Here is a 21,339-nt window from a genome sequence, read left to right as displayed (position 1 = left end):
AAATATATATATATATATATATATATATATATATATATATATATATATATATATATATATATATATATAAAGACGATAAAGATTACTAACTTTTTTATGATTGGTTGTGCTGTTTTCTTTTATTTATTTTAATTGAAGGATTCAGGTGTGCTTCCGTCCCACGGTGCTGCCTTCAGGAGCAGCTCTGGGTTTTGTAAAACCTTTAACCAAACTAATGTAACTACCTGTTGATAACAATCCAATAAAATGTGATTATGTTACCAGTATTGCAGTATAAAATGTAAATAAGTCACTTCATTTTATTTTCTTGGAACACTTAGTTGAAAACTTTCTCAATATATATATATATATATATATATATATATATATATAATATATATATATATATATATATAATATATATATATATATATTATATATATATATTTTATTATATATATATTATATATATATTTATTAAAATAAATATATATATATATATATATATATATATATATATATATATATATATATATATATATAATTAAAATAAATATATATATATATAAAGACGATAAAGCTTACTTTTGTATGATTGGTTGTGCTGTTTTCTTTTATTTATTTTAATTATATATATATATATATATATATATATATAACGTTGGAGATTTTACAAAACCCAGAGCTGCTCCTGAAGGCAGCACCGTGGGACGGAAGCACACCTGAATCCTTCAATTAAAATAAATAAAAGAAAACAGCACACCCAATCATAAAAAAAAGTAATTTCATCGTCTTTTTAACGTTGTCCACGTGAGATTATTACATGATATTTGTAGTTAAATTTAGCAACAGATTGAGAATCCCGATTTATAAAAGAGCTTTTTAGACGCTTCTCTACGGAAGTTGTTGAAATTCCGAGGTTCTGTGAATGTGACATGAAGATAAACAGACGCACGCCATGCGGACGTTCAGTGATGTCAACCTTACGGGTCATTTAGCAAACAATACGTGTATTTAAAGGACGCATCTGCTCTGTAAGCTTCACTCCTTGTGTCTGTACGACTCAGACTGTATCAAAAGGTAAGCGGCTCTGATGCTAACGCTCCTGTTAGCTCCCGTTAGCTCCTGTGAGCTAAAGTTTAAACTCTGCGTGTTTAAAGTCACAACATGTGACGTCAGCAACGTGACGTCAGCGGTTAAATTGTTGTTGTTGTTGTTTTTTCTGAATGTCTGAATTTATTCAAGAGGTCACATGATTCCCTGGTGACCTTTGACATGCACAGGGTCTGTCCTGAGCAGGGTCAGCTATGAATACATGAATGGTCTTTGGACTAAATGCGTCATAACGCGTCATAGCAGTACAGGCCTTCATAAAGACCTCCACGTAAAGTGACGTCACGTGATGAGTCACGTGGGTGTTGTGTGTGAGGAACACGTGACGTCAGATATATCATATATAACAACACTTTGTTGTCTATGGCAGCTTTATTTTTGTCTTAATGTGTCCTTAAATGTTAAGTATAGTGTGTGTGTGTGTGTGTGTGTGTGTGTGTGTGTGTGTGTGTGTGTGTTTTAACTGTAATGACTTTAAATGAAATTATATTCTTTAATCCCTCAGTTTGCATTATATCTGTGGTAGAAGAAGTATTCAGACCTTTTACTTAAGTAAGTTAAGTAATCCCTTATTGTGAAATACTCTGTTGCAAGTAAAAGTGCTGCAATCCAAATTAGTTTCTTAAGTAATGGTAAAAAGAAAAAGGTTTGCATCCAAATATACTTAAAGTACAAATGTTAAAGTACTCATTCTGCAGAATGGCCCATTTCAGAGTGATATATATATATATATATATAAATATATATATATATATATATATTATATTACTGAATTATAAATATCAGTGCATTAATACATAGATCTATTTAATGTTGCGGCCGGTTAAAATGGGGCTATCTTTTTGCTATATGTACTGCCAGGTAGCTTGTGAATTCCACCAGGGTATCAATAAAGTTTTATCTTAATTCCATCATGATTCATTTGTTTATAATATTTTGTAGTATTAATCTAAATCTGCATAGTAACTTAAGTTATCAAGTAAATGTAGTGGAGTAATACTAAATTAGAAGTAAAGTACAACTACCTCAAAATTGTACTTAAGCACAGTACTTGAACACATGTACTAAGTTACATTCCACCATTGCATTATAGTCCATAGTGTGTTCTGCTCTCTCATTCCTCTGTTATAGGGTTCAAATGAAACCATCGAAATCAACTTTCAAATGAAACAATCTTTTTCACTAACCAGTGCTTATGCTCACTTCTCCCACCAGCTCCAAACAGCAGGAAATGAGATTTGTCATATAACTGAACTTTCATTCTGCTGTCTCTCTCTCTCTCTCTCTCTCTCTCTCTCTCTGTCTTTCTTTCTCTCATGTGTTCAGTCGCTCAGTCTGACAAACACTTTCTCTCAGGATGGTGTCATACAAACGGCTGAACCCTGAAGATGTTCAGTTTTCCAGGGAAGTTTTGTCAGAAGAGCCTCGTCCCGTTCATGAAGAAGTTCCGGTGAGTTCATATGTTTATGTTTCCTGCTGCTCCCTTTGCCTCCAACCTCCTGCAGTGTTGGTGTCTTTCTGTAAATCTAAAATAATTACTGCAGAAAAATCCATGCTCTTTCTTCCGGCTGCCAGTAGTTTGGGATATTTTAGAATCCAGATGTGTTAGTCTCATTATTTGTTGTTTGATAGTAATGATTTGATCCTCTCAGGAGCTGTTATTAATAGTCATTTTCTTCTTCCAGCTTCATACTTATGAGGATTTGTTGCTTTCCTTTGACTTATGTGATAGAGAGCTAAATGTTTGTTGGTTTTGGGCAGTTTCTTGGACAAAACAAGACATTTAAAGATTTCACCATGGGCTATCTGAATGGCATTTTTCATTATTTTCTTACATTTTCAACACCAAACAATTAGTCGATTAATCGAGAAAATAATCAGCTCTTAAGTCGTTTTCAAGGTGGCACTTAAGTTGTTTTTAGGATTTCTTTCTGTTTCCTGTTTAATCCATTTGTAGTCTATATAACACTGTTAATGCTGCCTGTCTTTACAGAATAAGATAAGATAAAATAAGATAATCCTTTTTTAGTCCCGCAGCGGGGAAATTTGCAAGATTACAGCAGCAGAGAGGATAGTGCAAATAGTTAAAAAAAAAATATATATATATATATTGTAAATAAGTTATAACACAGTAAAGAATATTAAATAAGTTTAAAAAAAAAAGTTAAAAATCCACAATAACTAAAATATTATATATACAGACAGAATAATTGTTGCTTATATGATTCCCTCGTTGTGTTTTCAAGGTGCGGGAGCCAGAGGAAGCCTCCTTGCTTCCACGAGGGCCGCGATGCTCCGTCACCACCGGCCTCCTGGTGATCGCCGCCCTGCTGCTGCTCCTCTGCGGAGGCTGGTTACTGGGCACCATGTTCTGGCTGCACCGTCCGTCCAACCAGCAGCCTCACGGGCCCCCGTCGCCGGCCGCTGCTCCAACACCGGGCCCTCAGGTAGAAACCAGGGTCAACGACACTGCAGCTGCTTCACGCCGCGGCGCCTGCCGTTTGATCCCTGAGGCGTGGAGGTTCGACTGCTACCCGGAAGAGCCGTGGTGGTGACCCGAGAGATGTGTGAGGCGAGGAGCTGCTGCTTCATCCCCGCCTCCTCTTCACCCTCCTCCTCTGCCTCCCGCCCATCGGGGAGAAACGGCATCCCGTGGTGTTTCTATCCTCAGGACTTCCCTTCCTACTCGCTCGTCTCGGTGAACGACACGTCGCTGGGGCAGAAAGGAACGCTGGTCAGGGAGGTGAAGACCTACTACCCAGCAGACGTCCTCACTCTGGAGGTGGAGATACGTCACGAGACAGGACAACGGCTACGTGTCAGGGTGAGTGAGTGAATGAGGGACTCGCATGAGCATTCAGTCATTCTTTAATAATAAGAATAACTTTATTGATGTAGCACCTTTTTAAAAAACAAGGTTTACAAAGTGCTTCGACAGACAAGCCAGCAAAACAGTGCAATAGAAGAAACATTAAGAACAATCGTTAGGATAAAACTAAACAAAGAAACAAAATGAAATAACAAGAGACAATCAAATAAACAAACAAAATAAATAAAATAAATAAAATAAATAAAATAAATAAATAAATAAAATAAAATAAATTAAATAATGAAATAAATAAAATCAAGTGATACCCAGCATGCAGTTTCTCTTTTTGTTCAAGAGCTTTACTCTTTATACCTGTGTGGAGGACTTGAGGCATTATCAATGATCTAGCATGGATTGAAGGTACATGTAATCATACTGATCTAATATAAAAACATATCTCATCAAAGGCATATTAGAATATTTAGTAATTTAGCAAGTTCTTCATGAACAAAGACTCTGATATCTTTGTGAATAACCGCTGACCTTGCAGCTGCTAAACGTTACCGACGGTGTAAAAGTCATGAGAAAGTGATTTTTAAAGTTAAAGCTCGTGTAATCAATGGGTTTATATTGATTCATTTATTGATCAAGTGACTATTCACAATGCCAAAGGGTCATTCTTAAACCCACAAACAATTAGCACCTGACTCTGCACTTCCTCTTAACCATGTGACAAAGTTAGTGACAAGCTTGTTAAGAAGGTGGAGCATCTGGCAAAACTCAGGAATATTTTACAGGAAAATACCATAAATAATCATACTGTGGTAGAGCAGGTGACCCATGTACATTACATTACATTACATTACAGTCATTTAGCAGACGCTTTTATCCAAAGCGACTTACAGGAAGTGTATTCAACATAGGTATTCAAGAGAACTACTAGTCACCAGAAGTCATAAGTGCATCTCCTTTCTTAAACAAGCATCTTAAAGCATAAACCAGAGCAAAAGTATAGTGCAGAGGCAAATTACTACGAAAACAATAATTGCAACAGACTAATACGAATACAATAAGTGCTACAAACTACTACGAATAGGATAAGTGCAGTAAACAAATACGAATTCAATAAGTGCAGCGAATACAATAAGTGCTAGTTGTTGCACTTATTGTATTCGTATCAGTACCAAGGTTCCAAGGTTGAGTCTTAAGCCCAGGGGCCCGGGTTGGAGTCCGACCTTCAGCCCTTTTCTGCGTGTCATGTTCTCTTTCTCTACCTGTTGCATAAAGGCAAAAAAAAGCCTAAAAAATAATCTTAAAAAAAAGAAATATTGTACTTCGTAATTAACTGTGAAAACTCATCGCCACCATGAAAAGAAGTTGAAGAGAAATCTTATCAACCCAGTGTTCATGTGAGCTCATTTATAAGCCAATACAATCTATGCCAATCCTTTGATTGTCATAAACTGATTTTATTACATACCGCTGTAATAATATAATAATAATAATAATGGATTTTATTTATATAGCACACTTTAAAATACAAAGAAATCTCAAGGTGCTGCACAGGGTAGAACAATCACAATAATCAAATATAATAATAAAACGCTAAAAACAAACAAAAAATAGAATAAGAATTTAAATAAATAAAAATAAATAATAAATTCTCTGTTCTGTGTATTGATAATAAACTCTTTGTTTTTCCCATGTTTCCATATCTAGATTACCGACCCCTCTGACTCGAGGTTCGAGGTTCCGATCTCTGTTCCCGCTGCCACCAAGAAGGCGGAAAGTCCAGACTACGTCGTGGAGCTCTCAAAGCAGCCGTTTGGTCTCATGGTGAAGAGGAGATCCACGGGAGCAGTGCTGTGAGTCTGACTTGAGGAGGCTACTTTAGGATGGGCGACAAAAAGGGGGCGACGGATCACAATCATTATAATCAATTAAAATAATAATGATTAATATTATAATACTGTGTCTCCTTTCAACTGCTCCCTGTTAGTATCAACACCACAGTGGCTCCTCTCTTCTACGCCGATCAGTTCCTCCAGATCTCCACCTCCCTGCAGAGTCAGTTCATTTACGGCCTCGGCGAGCATCGCTCCACCTTCCTGCACGACGTGCACTGGAACACGCTCACCATGTGGGCCAGAGATGTTCCTCCTATGGTACGGGCACTCATTCATTTGTCTTGTTTTTTTTGCTCATAGTTACACTGAAGGCACAGCTGAAGGGAAAGGCGCCGGTGTTGCTGATTCTATTATCGATGTCATTAAGCCATGACATCGAGTCGGCATGCACAGCGGACTTTAGGTGTGTGTTCCGACACTCGTACTACCAAACTTATTTAGTTTGCAAGAAAGAGATTAAGTGTGTCTGAACACAGGGCTTTCATTTTAAATATATGTCTAAACACTTTTTTTCATTTTTAATATTTTTCACTTCTTATTCATCTGTTGACATTTTTTTAAATGATACTTAAAATGTAAGTGCAAAATGCATGCTTTCTCAATACCACTTTTGTTTATTTTATTTGTAAAAGGAAGGGTTTTCAGTTTTTTTATAATAATAATAATTTGTTTTTTAATGTAGAGCACTTTGAGCTACATTGTCTCTATGAATTGTGCTATAGAAATAAAGATTATTATTATTATTATTATTATTATTAATAATAATAATAATAATAATATGTCCCAATTCATTGTATGTCAAATACAGTATGCCAAAAATAACCAGGATGTTCTACTATATCTTGATGCACGTTGCAACATGCAAGCCAGCTGGCTTTTCTGACCCACAATCCTTTGCGCTGCAGATATATGAGTAACTTACAGTGTCAGAATTGAATGCATACCGCAACAGTACGTATATTATTACTGCAGCTGCAATATGAACTAAAAGTCAAAACAAAAAGGATGTGATTTGGAACGCGTCTCTGGTGTTGTGCATGCTGACTCACTTGAACAGCTTTCTGAGACACTAAATGGAACAGAGCCGTCGTTTGTGTCCCTCTCTCTCTCTCTCTCTCTCTCTCTCTCTCTCTCTCTCTCTCTCTCTCTCTCTATGTAGGAGCTGACCAACCTGTATGGAGCTCATCCCTTTTACCTGGCGATGGAGGACGGAGGCAACGCACACGGCTTCTTCCTGCTGAACAGCAACGCGATGGGTCAGTCTGCTGCTCGCCTCCATACTTCCTCTTTGGGTTTCACGACGTGCGATGACACACATCAGCAGATGATTCCTACAGTGTCACAACAGTTCACATGACAACATTAAGCAACTTTATAGAAACAAATAGCAGAAGTCTCTAAATGGGCCGTTTGTACAGTCGGCAGTGTAAATATCAACTGTCCAGTGTTATGTGAAGAGGTCATTTAGGGGTCATGTTGTATTTATTTTCCTAACAAAGATACTGAGGGCTCACTTAAAGGTTGAATTGTTCTGCAAACTTAGCCAAAGTTTAATTTAATTGGTTTCTCTTTGCCATCATTATAAGGAATATTGAAAATAAGCGTTGAATGTTTTAATGCAGATGTTTGTTGTTGTTGTTTTTCCAGCTGTTGCTCCGTGAGAAGAGACAATCAGCTGCTTATTCTAAAGTATTTATATAACTGTACATTAGATTCTTAGTTACTCCTTATATCCCATGTACTTTCTTTATTTCTTTGCTCCTTAGCTTCATAGACATGCTCTCGCTGTCCTAATTGTAGCTTAATCTGCAGGATTTTTCTTACAAATAACAAAATGTTTCATCAGCAGTTTTTTTCTGTTTCCTCAGATGTGGTCCTCCAGCCGGCCCCGGCCCTCACCTGGCGCACTATCGGTGGAATCCTTGACTTTTACGTTTTCCTTGGTCCGGATCCTGCGTCTGTGATTGAACAGTATGTGGAGGTCATAGGTCAGTAGGAGACTGCTGGGATGTGGGACTGTTGTTCAGTAGCTGCATGACTTGATAGCATATTGAATGTATATGACCTGTAGCATGAACTTTGCTGTTTGTTTTAAGTCAGATATTTTTTTTTTCTTTTATGTGAAATGTTTAACTTTTTGATGGTTAGTTTTTAAGTAAGTTGTTTGTGCTTTTGTGTGAACATTTGCTGCTGCTGTATTGGGTGGTAGATTTGGAAAAATTAAGGTTGAATACAAAAAAAAAAAGTATAGTCTTACAAAATAAATAAAAAAAAAAATAAAAAATAGTGGCATTTTGTAACTGTTGCTCTCTCCACATTTCCGTAACTTGGAGGAACTATTGTCTGATGGACTTTGAATCCTATTAGTGGATGAATAAAACGACTATAAACAGACAGACACAGGCTACACAGATATGAACAGCTTCAGGTTGTTTAACTTTGTAAAGTAGCAACTTTGTCATTTGTTCTCCAACGCACATAAAAACCGATGACCATAAAATACAGTGTTTTCATTAAGGGTTTTGATTAAAAATAATCCTCACAACCTGTTTCTGTATCACATCTGACCGTTTGATCCACAGATTGTGTCTCTTGTCGACTTTATGTAATTCTCTTAACACCAGAGTTTGTTTTAATTTCCCTCAATTTCTGCATTTCTTAGTAATTATGTCCGCTCTCACGGACAAGGAATTTGCTTTGGTGTGTAGTTGCACAGACAAGAGACATCAATATAGAATAGAAAAGAAAAAATATAAATATGTACAATGTAACTAAAAAGAAAGAGACATATATTCTAGTGGATGTCAATGTTTCACAGTATTAATTACAAAATATTTTGCATTACACTTTATTCCATAAAGGTGTACTTGAATGTAGCGCAGTACAGATGTGAACTCTCCTCATCCCTCCACCTTTTCACAGGCTACCCATCGATGCCCATCTACTGGGCTTTAGGCTACCATCTCTGTCGCTGGGGTTACAACACCAGCAACTCCACCTGGGAGGTTGTCAAGAGCCTGAGGAATTATGGGATACCCCAGGTACAGTTGAGCCAGCAGAGTGTCTGTTTGTTTGTGTGTCAGAATGAATTGTTTCCCGTTCTTTTGTGGAAAATAAACATACCTGTGTGTTGATTTGTTCTCAGGACGTCCAGTGGAACGATATCGACTACATGGACCAATTCATGGACTTTACTTTTGACCCGACAAAGTTCAGCACGCTGCCGGATCTGGTGAAGGACCTGCACCATCACGACCAGCGCTACGTCATGATCCTGGTACACAGGCGTTTTGTATTTCATCTAAATATGTGCATGTTTTAAATTATTTGGAGTGTTTGTGTGACAGTTTGTGTGTCGGACCTGCAGGATCCAGGTATCAGCAGCTCGCAGCCCGAGGGCTCCTACTGGCCGTACGACGAAGGGCTGAAGAGAGACGTTTTTATTAAAGATGCCGACGGAAAAACACTCATCGGGAAGGTGAGACCCTGTAAAGATGTTTCAGAAATAAGACTCCAAAGACACTTTTTACTGCACTCCCCTCTGTTTTCAAAATAAAAGGTTATGGCTCCATTAGAAATAAGATTCTCCGTCTCTTCCTCCTCCAGGTGTGGCCCGGTCTGACGGCGTATCCGGATTTCTCTGATGACGCGACACACGATTGGTGGTACGAAAACCTTAAGAGGTTCCACGAGAAGGTTCCATTTGATGGATTATGGATTGTAAGTATGGGAAAAAAAAACAGACTCTCTGCACCTCACGATATCTTCTTCCTGACCTTCATCTCATTTTTTTTTTAGGACATGAACGAGCCGTCAAACTTCCTGGACGGCTCCACCAACGGTTGTCCATCGAACAGTCTTGAAAATCCTCCTTATACACCAGGTGGGAGATCTCAAGCACGAATCTCACGACCAAATGCAGAATGGCAGAGTACCTGTGGTGTTAAATTATGTCTTTTTTTCCTTTTTTTAAGGTGTACTTGGAGGTTTGCTGAGAGGTAAAACTGTGTGCGCCACTGCACAGCAGAAGCAGTCCATTCACTACAACATGCACAGCCTCTATGGACTCATGGAGGCTAAGGCGTCTGCAAGGTCGAGACCTATAACACACATAGACACGACAATGATGACACACTGAGCAACTTTTCTGCCACGTGGTCCTTTCCTTAACTCTCCCGCCTGTCTCTGCTTGTTTCGTGTCCAGCGCTCTGAAGAGGATTCTGGGAAAGAGACCTTTTGTGATCTCCCGCTCCACCTTCCCCAGTCATGGGATGTACTCCGGTCACTGGCTGGGAGACAACAGGAGCCAGTGGAAAGATCTGTACACCTCGATAGCAGGTCAGACGCACGTATTGCACATTTTACAGCTATGTGAATCCACTTTAATGGATGTGTAGTAGGGCTGTGAGGAATAGTTTGAAGCCTGGAAGCTTATAACTTTTTTATAACGTTGAGATTCAAATGCTAAATCAATATTTTAATGCTGTGCAGTTTTCGGTTTTGCATGTCTATTCATTCTGGTTAAAACCGGTATTCCTGCACAGTTACAGATAAAGATTAGGCTACACTAATATTTTAGTATTGCACATGAATAACATTAAAGATGGAATTAAAATCAAGTGGTAGCTTAGGTTTATGTGATTCAAACATTTCTAATAACTCCAGAGTGTTTTAAAGTCTTCTGATGAAAAGCCATTAGACTGAAAGCTCAAATAATGTGAACACTGCAAGTGGGTGGAAATAACTTTTATCCAAAAGTCTAAATGAATGTAAAAAAAAAAAAGATAGAGGTAATTTTAACGTGTTTTTAACTAACGAAATATTCTGCTTCAATTCATATTTGTTCGTGTTTTGTCATTCAAAAACAACATTTATAACATTTATATTTATATCATTGCCATGTTGTTCAACAAATATAAACTAGTCAGCAATTTGGCGTTTATTTATAGGATTTTATGACACACTTATATTGTTGTATAACTGCTAATTTGAAGGTTGTGCGATTGTACAGATCTGCATTATGGTTTCACATGTTTTATTGAACACACTACTCTGTACTTATTCTGTCAAAACCAGCGTAATGAGGAGGAGTTACACCCGCACAATGTATCATATTTAGATTTCCTAAAATTGTGTATTTTGAGAATGCTTCTCCATCATTTTAGTGTCTATCGCTCTCATGTTTTTCCTCTCCATGTCCTCCCGATGTCTCTCCCCGCCCTCTCCTCTCTTCTGTCTCCTCCAGGTATGTTGACCTTTAACCTTCTTGGCATCCCGTTGGTGGGAGCAGATATCTGTGGCTTCAGCGAGGAGCCTCAGGAGGAACTCTGTGTCCGCTGGACGCAGCTGGGAGCTTTCTATCCCTTCACACGCAACCACAACGCCATCGACATGAAGGTGGGGTCTTAATGTCACTGCTCCTAAGTCAAGAGCAAAGTCCGTTCTTCAGTTTCTATTTAGAAATGCAAATTTTTATTTGTTTCATTTACAGCCTCAGGACCCGACAGCGTTCAGCCCTCTGGCTCGTACGGCCATGAAGCAGGCTCTGCTGCTGCGTTACTCCCTCTTCCCCGTCCTGTACACTCTCTTCCATCATGCACATGTAAACGGACACACTGTCGCACGGCCATTAATGTTTGAGTAAGTATTGGATTTTTTTTTTATTTTGTCTGGATTTGGAGGTTCGTTGTCTTACTGTTCATTTACTGTTTGTACTTCTAAGGTTCCCAAAAGATGTAAAAACATATGGGATTGACAAACAGTTCTTGTGGGGGAAGAGTTTATTGGTGACACCAGTGATCGATCCGGGAGTCGACTATGTGGATGGTTACTTCCCAGAGGGTCTGTGGTATGACTACTACACGGTAAGACCAGCACTACCTCGACATTCAGCCCAGCACACAAACTCACAAAAAGGTGTTTTACGGCATCTAAACGTGCGCAAATAAGACAAAAAAGTAATCGTGTCACTATCAAATCACCTGCAAACAGTGAAATGCACCTCAAAATGCGCTGCCAAGCAAATAGCTTCCTGTTGATCCTGTGCAACTTTATATTTTTTTAAACTATTACTATTTGTAAAAAAATCTGCCCCTTTCTATGCAAATGAGCTTCATTGCAAATATTTCAGCACTTAAAAACACACGCAATTCTTGTGAAATTATCAGAGAGATTTTATGGTAGCTGAAGCTTGTATATAAGGGGTACCTGCTCAAATTATTTTGGGATACAGGGTGCAATGACAGTTGATAAAATAAATTAAAAATATAAATTAGAAAAAGCGCCCTGTCAATATTGAAAATACATGAACATTTCTTTCTTTTTTTTTTTTTTTTTTTTTTTTTTTTTTTTTTTAAATGTATCGGGCTACAGGATCAAAAATGTCTCAAATAAAATAAAAAAAATTGCAATAATGCGATTTAATATTTTTATAGACGTTGGCCTATATGGGCACAATGAAAGGAGAAAAGTCAAATGAGTTAGAGTCCAACCCGAGCCAATTCTATATGATCCGGTCGGATTAGACCCCTCACAACCGACGCCTATGCATACATACTTTGCCACATGGATGATTGCACTCAGCTGCAAAACCTAATGGACGTGTTTGCGCCGTGATCGTCATTAGCACCTAATATTTTGTGAATGTTCAGACTCATAGCAGTTGCAAAGAGTGCTCAGTGTTGTATGAGTCAGGAACAAAATGGTGTAAACAGTATACTTATGGGTACATGTGATGGTTTACTTCCCAGGGCGACTCTCTGCACAGTAGGGGTGAAGACCTTCGACTCAATGCACCTCTAGACAAGATCAACCTGCATTTGCGTGAGGGCTCCATTACACCAACACAGGTAAATACATTTATTTTGTTCAAACTACAGGAATGTTGTTAGTTTCTGAATTCTTTTTTTTAAGCCCATTTCCACTGTACAGTTTTCTAGTCCTTTTCTTCTGAGATTTCGATGCTTAGATTTGCGAGCACAATGGATGAAGCTTGTTAATTGTTTTGCAACATTTTCACAACATGAGGGCGGAAGATTTGAGTTGATATCATCTATCTGCTTGCATCTGTTTTTCTCATATTTACATGGTGGCTTTATGACTCACCAGACATTCATCACTCCATCTGACATGACAAAGAAATAGCAGTCTGACACAGATTATGACCAAGAGTTGTAAGATTTCCTGTAGTTGGTCGCTTTAACTGCAAATGATGCAGAGGACGTGTTTGTGTCCCCAAATGCAACATTTTTTACCCCATATAGTATTCAGCATACACTTTTTGAGATATCTAAAACTGCTTTTGCCTCCCCAAAATATTGGAGGTGGAAGTTTTTCATTCAGTTTCACAGACACAAATAATATCAGAAGTACTCATCTAGCATTTTAATTGGGAACATTTCTCCGGGAAAAAGTAGTTTCAGTGAAAACTATGTGTAATTTGAGTGAATTGACCCTTTAAGCTAAGCCTTTAAAGACATTTTATTTTGCATTCCACCTTCATTTTAAGGTAGATGACAGAATATAAATTGGGTGGGGGGTATGACATGAAACAAAGGAATTTCAGTTTCTTTGAATAACTGAATACTTTTTTTTTGTGGATCTGACAAAATCAAACCGTACAATCAGAAGTTTGTTTGTCTCTCTCCTCGTTTGTGTTCAAGGCTCCCAACCTGACGCTGTGGGTGAGCAGCGGTCAGCCTCTCCACCTGGTCTCGGCTCTGTCCGACGACGGCTCGGCCAGCGGAGATCTGTTCTGGGACGACGGAGAGACCATCGACACCTACGAGAACAACCTGTACTCCTACATCGTCTTTGACGTCGCTAAGGTGCTCACGCTGTTTGAAAACCTCCACAAACTGCGTCTGAAGTTTTATTCAGCTCATGGTTGAGTATGTAGATGAAGAGAAACTCAGTAGCAGCAGTGCATTCTGGTCTACTGAGGCTGAGGTCTCATTGATGCACGTTTTTGTTAGAAAATTGCATGTTTACAGAGAAGCTTTTATGCATTTGCTGTCAAAATCTGTACATTTAAATACACTGCACATCATTTCATATCAAGCACATTGTATATTTTTGGCCAACAGCAGTTAGAGAAGTGATGCACAACACAGTGTAGGAATTCAAGGATGTTTTTTTAGGCTTTTTTTGGCCACTTAGGGTGCAGCTAAACAACTTGTAAGCAAAGCAGACATGTTGGCCCACTCTCCCACACTCACAGACTCACAGACTTTGAGGCACGTTCCCACAAAGTCCGTTAGGGTTTGAGGCCGTCCCGCTGTCAATTTGTCGAGTGTTTGAGGGCTTAATCAGAGACATTTTCGGCCCTTTATGAGCTCTTTCTGTAAGTCTGCATTCCTTCTGACTTTTGCCTAAGGGAATTACCCATAATTCATAGCGTTGTGTGTAGCGGGGTTACCAGGGGATGTAAAAAAACAAAAGGTAAACAAAGAGGAAAGCACATGGAGGTTCAGCCTGGCATAATCAGTTTACACAGAAACATTTAAGCATAAAAACACACCAGGCTTATTCATCAAATGTTTATTTTCATTTTGTTATTGAAGCTGTTTTGACAAAAACTAATAATTAGATTTCTTGACATTTACATCCCAACTAGTAAGGCAACAACCTGGAAGCCGCTCAAACCGAGGAGTAAAAAATATAAAAATAAAAACCCACAACTGTACATAACATGTAATGACGTTGTCAAGGTAACGTGATATGTCATGTCACAGCAATATGTTGTGTATTGTAATTTGTAAAGATTTTCCTTGCAAACAGCTCCAAATTAACCAATCTAGCACACGTGAAACATTACCCTTAATTTGAGTGGTTTCTCTGAACACAGGCTTCCAACTTTCTCTCTTGCTTTTAGCTCTGATTTGGTCAACATCTACTCCTGAAGGAAATATATTGTTTTGTTTTTTAGCAGCTAAATGCTCCGTTATGTTCACCAGCTAGATCCTGACTGTATCTGTCTGCTGGTTGCCGTTGGGTTGTAAGTGTACAGCAGGTTTATCAGGGTCGCTGCTTAACTTAACACTGCCGTCCGTCTGCTTGTTTTTGTAGAACGTGATGACATCACAGGTGCTCCATAGCAACGTGGAGACCACGTACATCACCGTGGAGACGGCCTCCTTCTACGGTGTGAAACAGGAGCCGAGCAGAGTGCTGGTGAACTCCAGAGATGCGGCGTTCAACTACAGAGCCAACCAGGTGAGGTCAGGAGGGGAACGTGTCGTTGTGACGCATGTTCCTGCTCGGTCACTTTAGAAAATGACATATAATTACAGCAAAGACCTTTCACCTTTAGTGTTCTACTTCTAGTTGAAGCGTAAATATAATTTACTGAAGTAAATGTAAGAATACCAGACTGTGAAAACACACCATTACAAGTTAAAAGCTCGGCATTTAAAATGTTACTCAAGTAAAAGTAAAGTCCAGTAAAATTACGTGTATTTAAGTAGGACAAGTAAAATGACTCATTATGCTCAATGGTCCCAGTCAGTGCTATATTATTAAATTATTGGATCATTATTGTTCACACATGTAAGCAGCATTTTTTAATTATCACCTACTTTTTTATGCAAAATCTTAATCTGAAAAGTAATTTTAGCTTGGAAATAAATGTAAAGGAGTAGAAAGTGGTAGTTTTAAGCATAAAATGGGAAAACAAAAAGTATAGTAACTGTACTTAAAATGCAGGACCTGGGGAAATTTACTTTCTACCACTGTGTGACAGCACTGGTCTTTACTGGAGTTTTAATACAGAGTTCTGAATCCACAGAGTTGTGTAGGCGTTTAGATGATCATGTTTCATTTGTTTTTATCAGAATGGAGAAACTCTTCATGCTGGAATGAAACGTGTTTTCTCTCCGCAGGTGTTGACAGTTGCAGATCTCGGTCTCATCCTCAGTCAGAACTTCACCATCAGCTGGATGTAAAGAATCACATGTTTTTATTTTCCTGTTGAAGTCACGAGCTGGCACACGGTGCAGTCTTTATGTTTAAGGACAGCGATGTTTTGTCTCTGTAGTCCAGAACATCAGAGGTTAACTTGCTTTGTTTTGGGTGAACAGCGCAGGACTTGTAGAAAGTCAGCATTTTAATCTCAGAGTCATCGTTGCGTTTCATATCTTATGTGCTGGAGTACAGAAACAAAATGTGCCGTCTTTTTAGGAAAGAGGAACAGAAAAAAAGGTTCTCTGAAGCGAGTCAAGTTTGTTTTAATTTGTAGTGTTGCGTTTAAAAAAAAATGGACAAAAACACATGAAACTACAATACACAACTATTGACCTAGAGTAGCCTGGACACTGCTTTAAATATCTGTGTGGAAAATCTAATTTAATGCCTGATAATTTATCGCTGAACTCTCATCTGATTTAATGAAAAAGCTTTTTTTAGTTTCGCTTTTATTTCAGTTCATAAATCAAATCTGCACTTTTTAAAAGATTCTCATCAGCGGAAAGGTTTTGTGCAATAAGTGAAATAGAGGATGATCCACAAATGTGAGCGTGAACAGAGTTCATGATGTCATGCATTGTATGTGCTTTAATGCTATTTACAGCTTATTTTTGCACTAATTGGTACTGCAGTGTTGTAAAAGCGGCTACAGGTGCCTTATGATTCCTGTTTGTGAGCGTTTCTGGGTTTGTACCAAATGATCCTTTTGTTCAGCGTTACATTTTAAAGCCTGTTTTTAACTTCTGATGACCACGGTACTGCTGTGCACGAGGATAACTTTAATTTTAATAAGTACAGTGCACTAGTCCAGCCATATGTGTTCTGCAATCATTTTACTTTGAATTCTCTGGTTTCCTCTGACGGCAGAATGCAAATAAAACCTGAAGCAAAATACATTTCAAGTTTTTAAGATCAGCAAAGTTCCTTTATTCTGCTTACATTTTTCCAGCTTCAAGGTAAAAATGTAAGCAGAATAAAGGAACTTTGCTGATCTTAAAATTGGATCGTAGTTTTTCTTACAGAACGCCAGCTGTGAAAACCGTCGATGCATGTGTGCTGTAACGCAAACGACACAAAACCCCCAAATATTTGTAAGCATGTAAAGATACCGAAACTGAGTATATTTTACTGTCTTTTGCGTTAAGGTAACTGAAATTGTGACAGAAAAATGCAGTATTTCATCATTTATTTGTGTGTTTTATTTTTTTGTTTTATTGCTTGAATTTAATTCTAATAAAAAGATGAAAAATTCTGCAGTTCTGCTGGATTGTTTTTCTATTTTATGACAAATATATTTTTGGGGCAAAGATAGGTAGAAATAAATAAAGAAGTTGATTTAATATGAATACATTTTATTGAATATTTTTTATCTTGCCTATTTGAATTTTCTCCCTGAGGTGCTGAAACCTGTGTGCCACTAGAGGACACACTTACTCAATGCTCTGATGATTGTTGGAGTCATTCCTCACAACAGATACTGTTTTATACCAAAGGCTAAAAAAAATATGGGATGTCAGTTTTTAAATGTTTGTCACTTTAAAAAAAAAAAAATTCAGGTTTGAACTCAAAAAGTACGAGCTTCAAACAAAACAAAAGCTCTCCCCCGTCTCTCCACCTCTCATCAAATCATCCACGAACAAGGTATTTAGGTCCAAAGTACTTAGTAACCAAGAGAGGTTAAAGTACATGCACTTTTACTCTGGTATTCAAATATGACCGTCTTATCTTTGTAATACTTTTGCAGACTGAGTAACTGCAAGATGTGAGGTTAAAGTTTACTTTATTTATCTTCACATCTATTAAGGTTAAAATCCTCGTGTGCGTCGGCTCAAATGAACAGACACACATCCAATATTAATATATGTTAAATGTATAACATCTTCGTACTGTTGTCTCTACGGCATCATTTATTCTAACGGCACTTTTTTTTAAGAAATCACATCTTTCTTCTGTCAGTGTTTCCCTTTAATCAGCTCTGCAGCCTTTCTCTCTCTTTCTCTCTCTCTCTTTCTCTCTCTCTCTCTCTTTCTCAATGTGTGTTTTTAGTCTCCAACATTTCAAACCAGGCAGTTACGTCCTGCAGAAGGAAGAGTCTCAGGATGTCTGTTATTAAGATACGTGGGTCATCTGAGGACTGAGCTAAATAAACTTTTTTTCCCCCTCATAATTAACATCTAGAATGTGCTGCCCTCCATCGCAAAACCCACCAGAAAACAATCTGTGAACTCTTGAAGTTTATCTCGTGACACCAAACAAGTATTGGATTGTCCCCCAACAAACCCACATATCCTCCATACAGAAAGTGAAAGCAGACAACTCGTCCTGTACATTTCCCCCCCTCTGATAGCAGAGTTGAATCATCCTCCACTACTGATAGACGTGTTTTTATTGGCTCTGTGCAAACGTTCACAGGCTAACTGTTTCCAGATGGCAGGTTTTTTTTTTTTTTTTTTTTTTTGGAGGGCACATATATCATTCTGCAGAGGGGGGGGAGGAAAGAGAGAGAGAGAGAAAGAGAGAACAGCGGGGGTCTGTCAAAAGCATTCTGCTCTACTGACGAGGGCATTTCCTGTCTGGATTTGGGAGGATTAAGTATTTGTGCGTGGGGGGTGTTTGTATGGTTGGCATGTGTGGAGAGAGAGAGAGGGGGGGGGGACAAAGTACAGGACTCTTTTTAGGGGATCGTTCACATGTTTGATTTGAACTCACCGTGCTCCCTAAAGCATGTGGGAGGACTGGGAACTGATATGTAAAAGCAAAAAAAGAGATGTGGTGTCAGGGTTTACACGTTGTTTAGGGGGGGGGGGAAACAGAAACATTGTTAATGTTTCAGTCTGGGCTTTTTTTTGTTGTTGAGGTTTTGTCATATTTCTGTCGCACATTTCGTTCTGAAAGCTTCACCGAAAAACAATCTGTTACATATTGAATGAAAGCAATTTCATTTAATCATTTTTGACAGATGGTTATTGTGCAAAAAAAGAGTCTGGAGGGTCGGAAAAGAAAATCTAAAAGCAGCTTCATTGTTTGATTGTTATACTTTACTTTTCTGTTTGTTTGTTTTTTAACCCAATTTTTTTTTTTTTAACACAATTTTTAACAAGTTTGTCTCAAACCGACAAAAACAGCTCAACAACAAACAACAAAGTCTTTATATTCACTTAAAATCCATCAAGACCACTAGTTTTGTAAATACAATGTCATTTTTTGGCGAGTCCTGACTACTTTGAGGATCATTTAGGAATTATTTTTAGGTTTGTGGTTATAGTTTTAGATATCAGTAATGATTACGTATAAAAATGTTATACATGAACATTAAAAAAAGTGAAAATTGCATGATTGAAATCAGTTGAAGACTTCTTTTCAAGTATTGTGCAGGTTGCTCAGTCATTGTTACACGTCTGCATTCGGCCTCCACACCTACAGTTTCCTCAAAGGTGTGCTGAGACAAATATTTACCCTGTTATCAAATTAACTTATCTTAGTCTTTCTTTCTTCTTTGCTCTCTTATCGTTGGTTTAACTAAAGCAGTGTGTGTGTGTGTGTGTGTGTGTGTGTGTGTGTGTGTGTGTGTGTGTGTGTGTGTGTGTGTGTGTGTGTGTGTGTGTCTGCTTTGCAAACTCAAACTGTTAATCATCGTCTACTAAATACAGAATCACATTCTGGTTTTAGAGTCCAGTTAATGTCCCCTCAGCTGACAGAGGGTTAATGTAAGTGTTAATGTAACTGCTCCTCTGTAACATCTGGCAGACGACAAACTTCTGACTGTGTATCACATGAATGTCATTCGATGAGTGTAAATATAGAAAACAAATAGGTTGACCCATGACATAGAGAGGGAAGTCATAACGTGTGGAGTGATTTTTTAAAACGCCACTGTCACAAGAGCTTAGAGCAAACTCATGCAAAGGATCAACCATGATTAATAAACTTGTGTTTAACAAGAAGGAACCCAGGAGCCTACACCTCCTGCAGAATCCTATTTTTTTTTTAATTTGAATATCAAAATATCCACTAGTCTTAATTTGCGTCTAAATTCAGAAACACGGTTTATGTCAGCAGAATTCCTGAAGCTGAACTTAGAAACATTTAAAGAGTGAAGCTGAATAACAACCAGCTCTTCTGGTTGAAAGTTTGGCCCAACAGTGATGTCATCGTGTACTGACCACACCCAGGAGTTCACCTCTACATCACAGCGCCAAGGTGCAAAGTTCAACCACCGGAGGAGATGCATTTAAAAGTCAATCAGACTCACTTTAAAGACGCTTTAATTGTCTTTTTTTTTTTGCCACATGGAGGCAGCAAACAAAGCAAAAAGTTATCACCATAAAGCTGTGATATTTAAATAAGTTGACAAACAACTGTTTACATTCAAAAGTGGAACATTTGGCTCTCCTTTTAGCTTTGTTTAAGCATCCACAAACGTCTAGAGGCAGAGTAAAAAAAAATGGAGAGAATTAAACAAAGAAAAGGACAAAGAAGAGGTAGAAGATGTTAAAAATCTCCATAAATCTGAGAGGAACTGAGAAATTGTGTGAAAATTCTAAATGGGTTCGCAACTACGAGTGATGACATCATTGTAGCGTAGCTTTAAAGGGGATTATGGTAGTAAATGAAATGAATTGCTTTAGCACTACAAGGTAAATGAACTAGGATTAGTCAATGTTTTCTTGTTGACTAAACTTTCTCAAGAGTGATGGCAATGTATTTAAAGGAGGCAACACCTACAGGAAATGGCAGCCAATTATTGGAAAATGCGGATGGACCATCAGGAAACTAAAGGAACAACTTTTTCAAAATTTGAAGAATGAATGGAAGAAAACCTGTTTGGAGAAAAAACAAATAAACCGTGGTATATTACGTTGTGGTAATAGTTGATGTTTACATGACACGGGTGCGTGTTTGTGGTGTTTTATGAATAGACACTGCATGTATTGTTATATAACTGTGGCCTTGCCAAACAGACACACGGAAACATGACCAGAAACCAACACTTTACAGCGATGAAAGACTGTGAAGCAACGTACAGAAAGTTTGACTCAGCATAACAAAGCTGCTGCTCTCTGCTCGGAGCACGTGTGCAGGTGTCAGGTGACCTTGTGAACAGACACACACCCAGCAGACAGGACTGGACAGGCTGGGCTGCAAAAGCAACAACCACACCTGGGTAACTGGTTACACCGTCTCCTCAAATAGCTCCATGTAATAATACTTAAATCAAATGTTGTATTTTCCTATAGTATAACATGTAAATGTGTGATGGTAACTTACTATATGGGAGGTGATTCATGAGGAGAAATGGAGGACATGATCCTCAGTTTGTAGTTTCGGGGTGGGTTTTTAGAGGAGGAGTAACATGATGACATAATTGCACACAATGTATGTGGTGTGTGGTTTTTTTTTTGTTTATTTTAAAGGGCAGCTGATTGACTGGTGTTTTTTTTATTGTAGTGCTTTAACATCTTAAATGTGCCAAAAGAACATAAAATAATAATTTAAAAAAAGACTTTCCCACAGGAGTGTAGTGGTTTCTTGGCAATCAGTCAAACCAAAAAAAAAAAAAAAAAAAAAAAA

General features: G+C 38.1%; 1 protein-coding gene across 1 annotated transcript; it reads left to right on the top strand.

The window, feature by feature from the left end:
• The first annotated feature begins 915 nt into the window (after nucleotides 1-915).
• On the top strand, nucleotides 916-17,018 carry gaa2 (alpha glucosidase 2). The gene is given in 22 exon segments (XM_054604046.1): nucleotides 916-1,059; nucleotides 2,419-2,542; nucleotides 3,339-3,633; nucleotides 3,636-3,916; nucleotides 5,621-5,766; nucleotides 5,901-6,066; nucleotides 6,968-7,064; nucleotides 7,677-7,796; nucleotides 8,731-8,849; nucleotides 8,954-9,085; nucleotides 9,176-9,286; nucleotides 9,415-9,528; nucleotides 9,607-9,691; nucleotides 9,783-9,900; nucleotides 10,013-10,146; nucleotides 11,054-11,205; nucleotides 11,300-11,448; nucleotides 11,531-11,672; nucleotides 12,558-12,656; nucleotides 13,470-13,634; nucleotides 14,875-15,021; nucleotides 15,687-17,018. Coding segments are annotated over 21 exon segments (2,928 nt in total). The 5' UTR covers nucleotides 916-1,059; nucleotides 2,419-2,449; the 3' UTR covers nucleotides 15,750-17,018.
• The last annotated feature ends 4,321 nt before the right edge of the window (nucleotides 17,019-21,339 follow it).

The sequence above is a fragment of the Anoplopoma fimbria genome, chromosome 9 (genome assembly GCF_027596085.1).
Source record: "Anoplopoma fimbria isolate UVic2021 breed Golden Eagle Sablefish chromosome 9, Afim_UVic_2022, whole genome shotgun sequence".
NCBI lineage: Eukaryota > Metazoa > Chordata > Actinopteri > Perciformes > Anoplopomatidae > Anoplopoma > Anoplopoma fimbria.
This window is presented reverse-complemented; position numbering and strand designations above follow the sequence as displayed.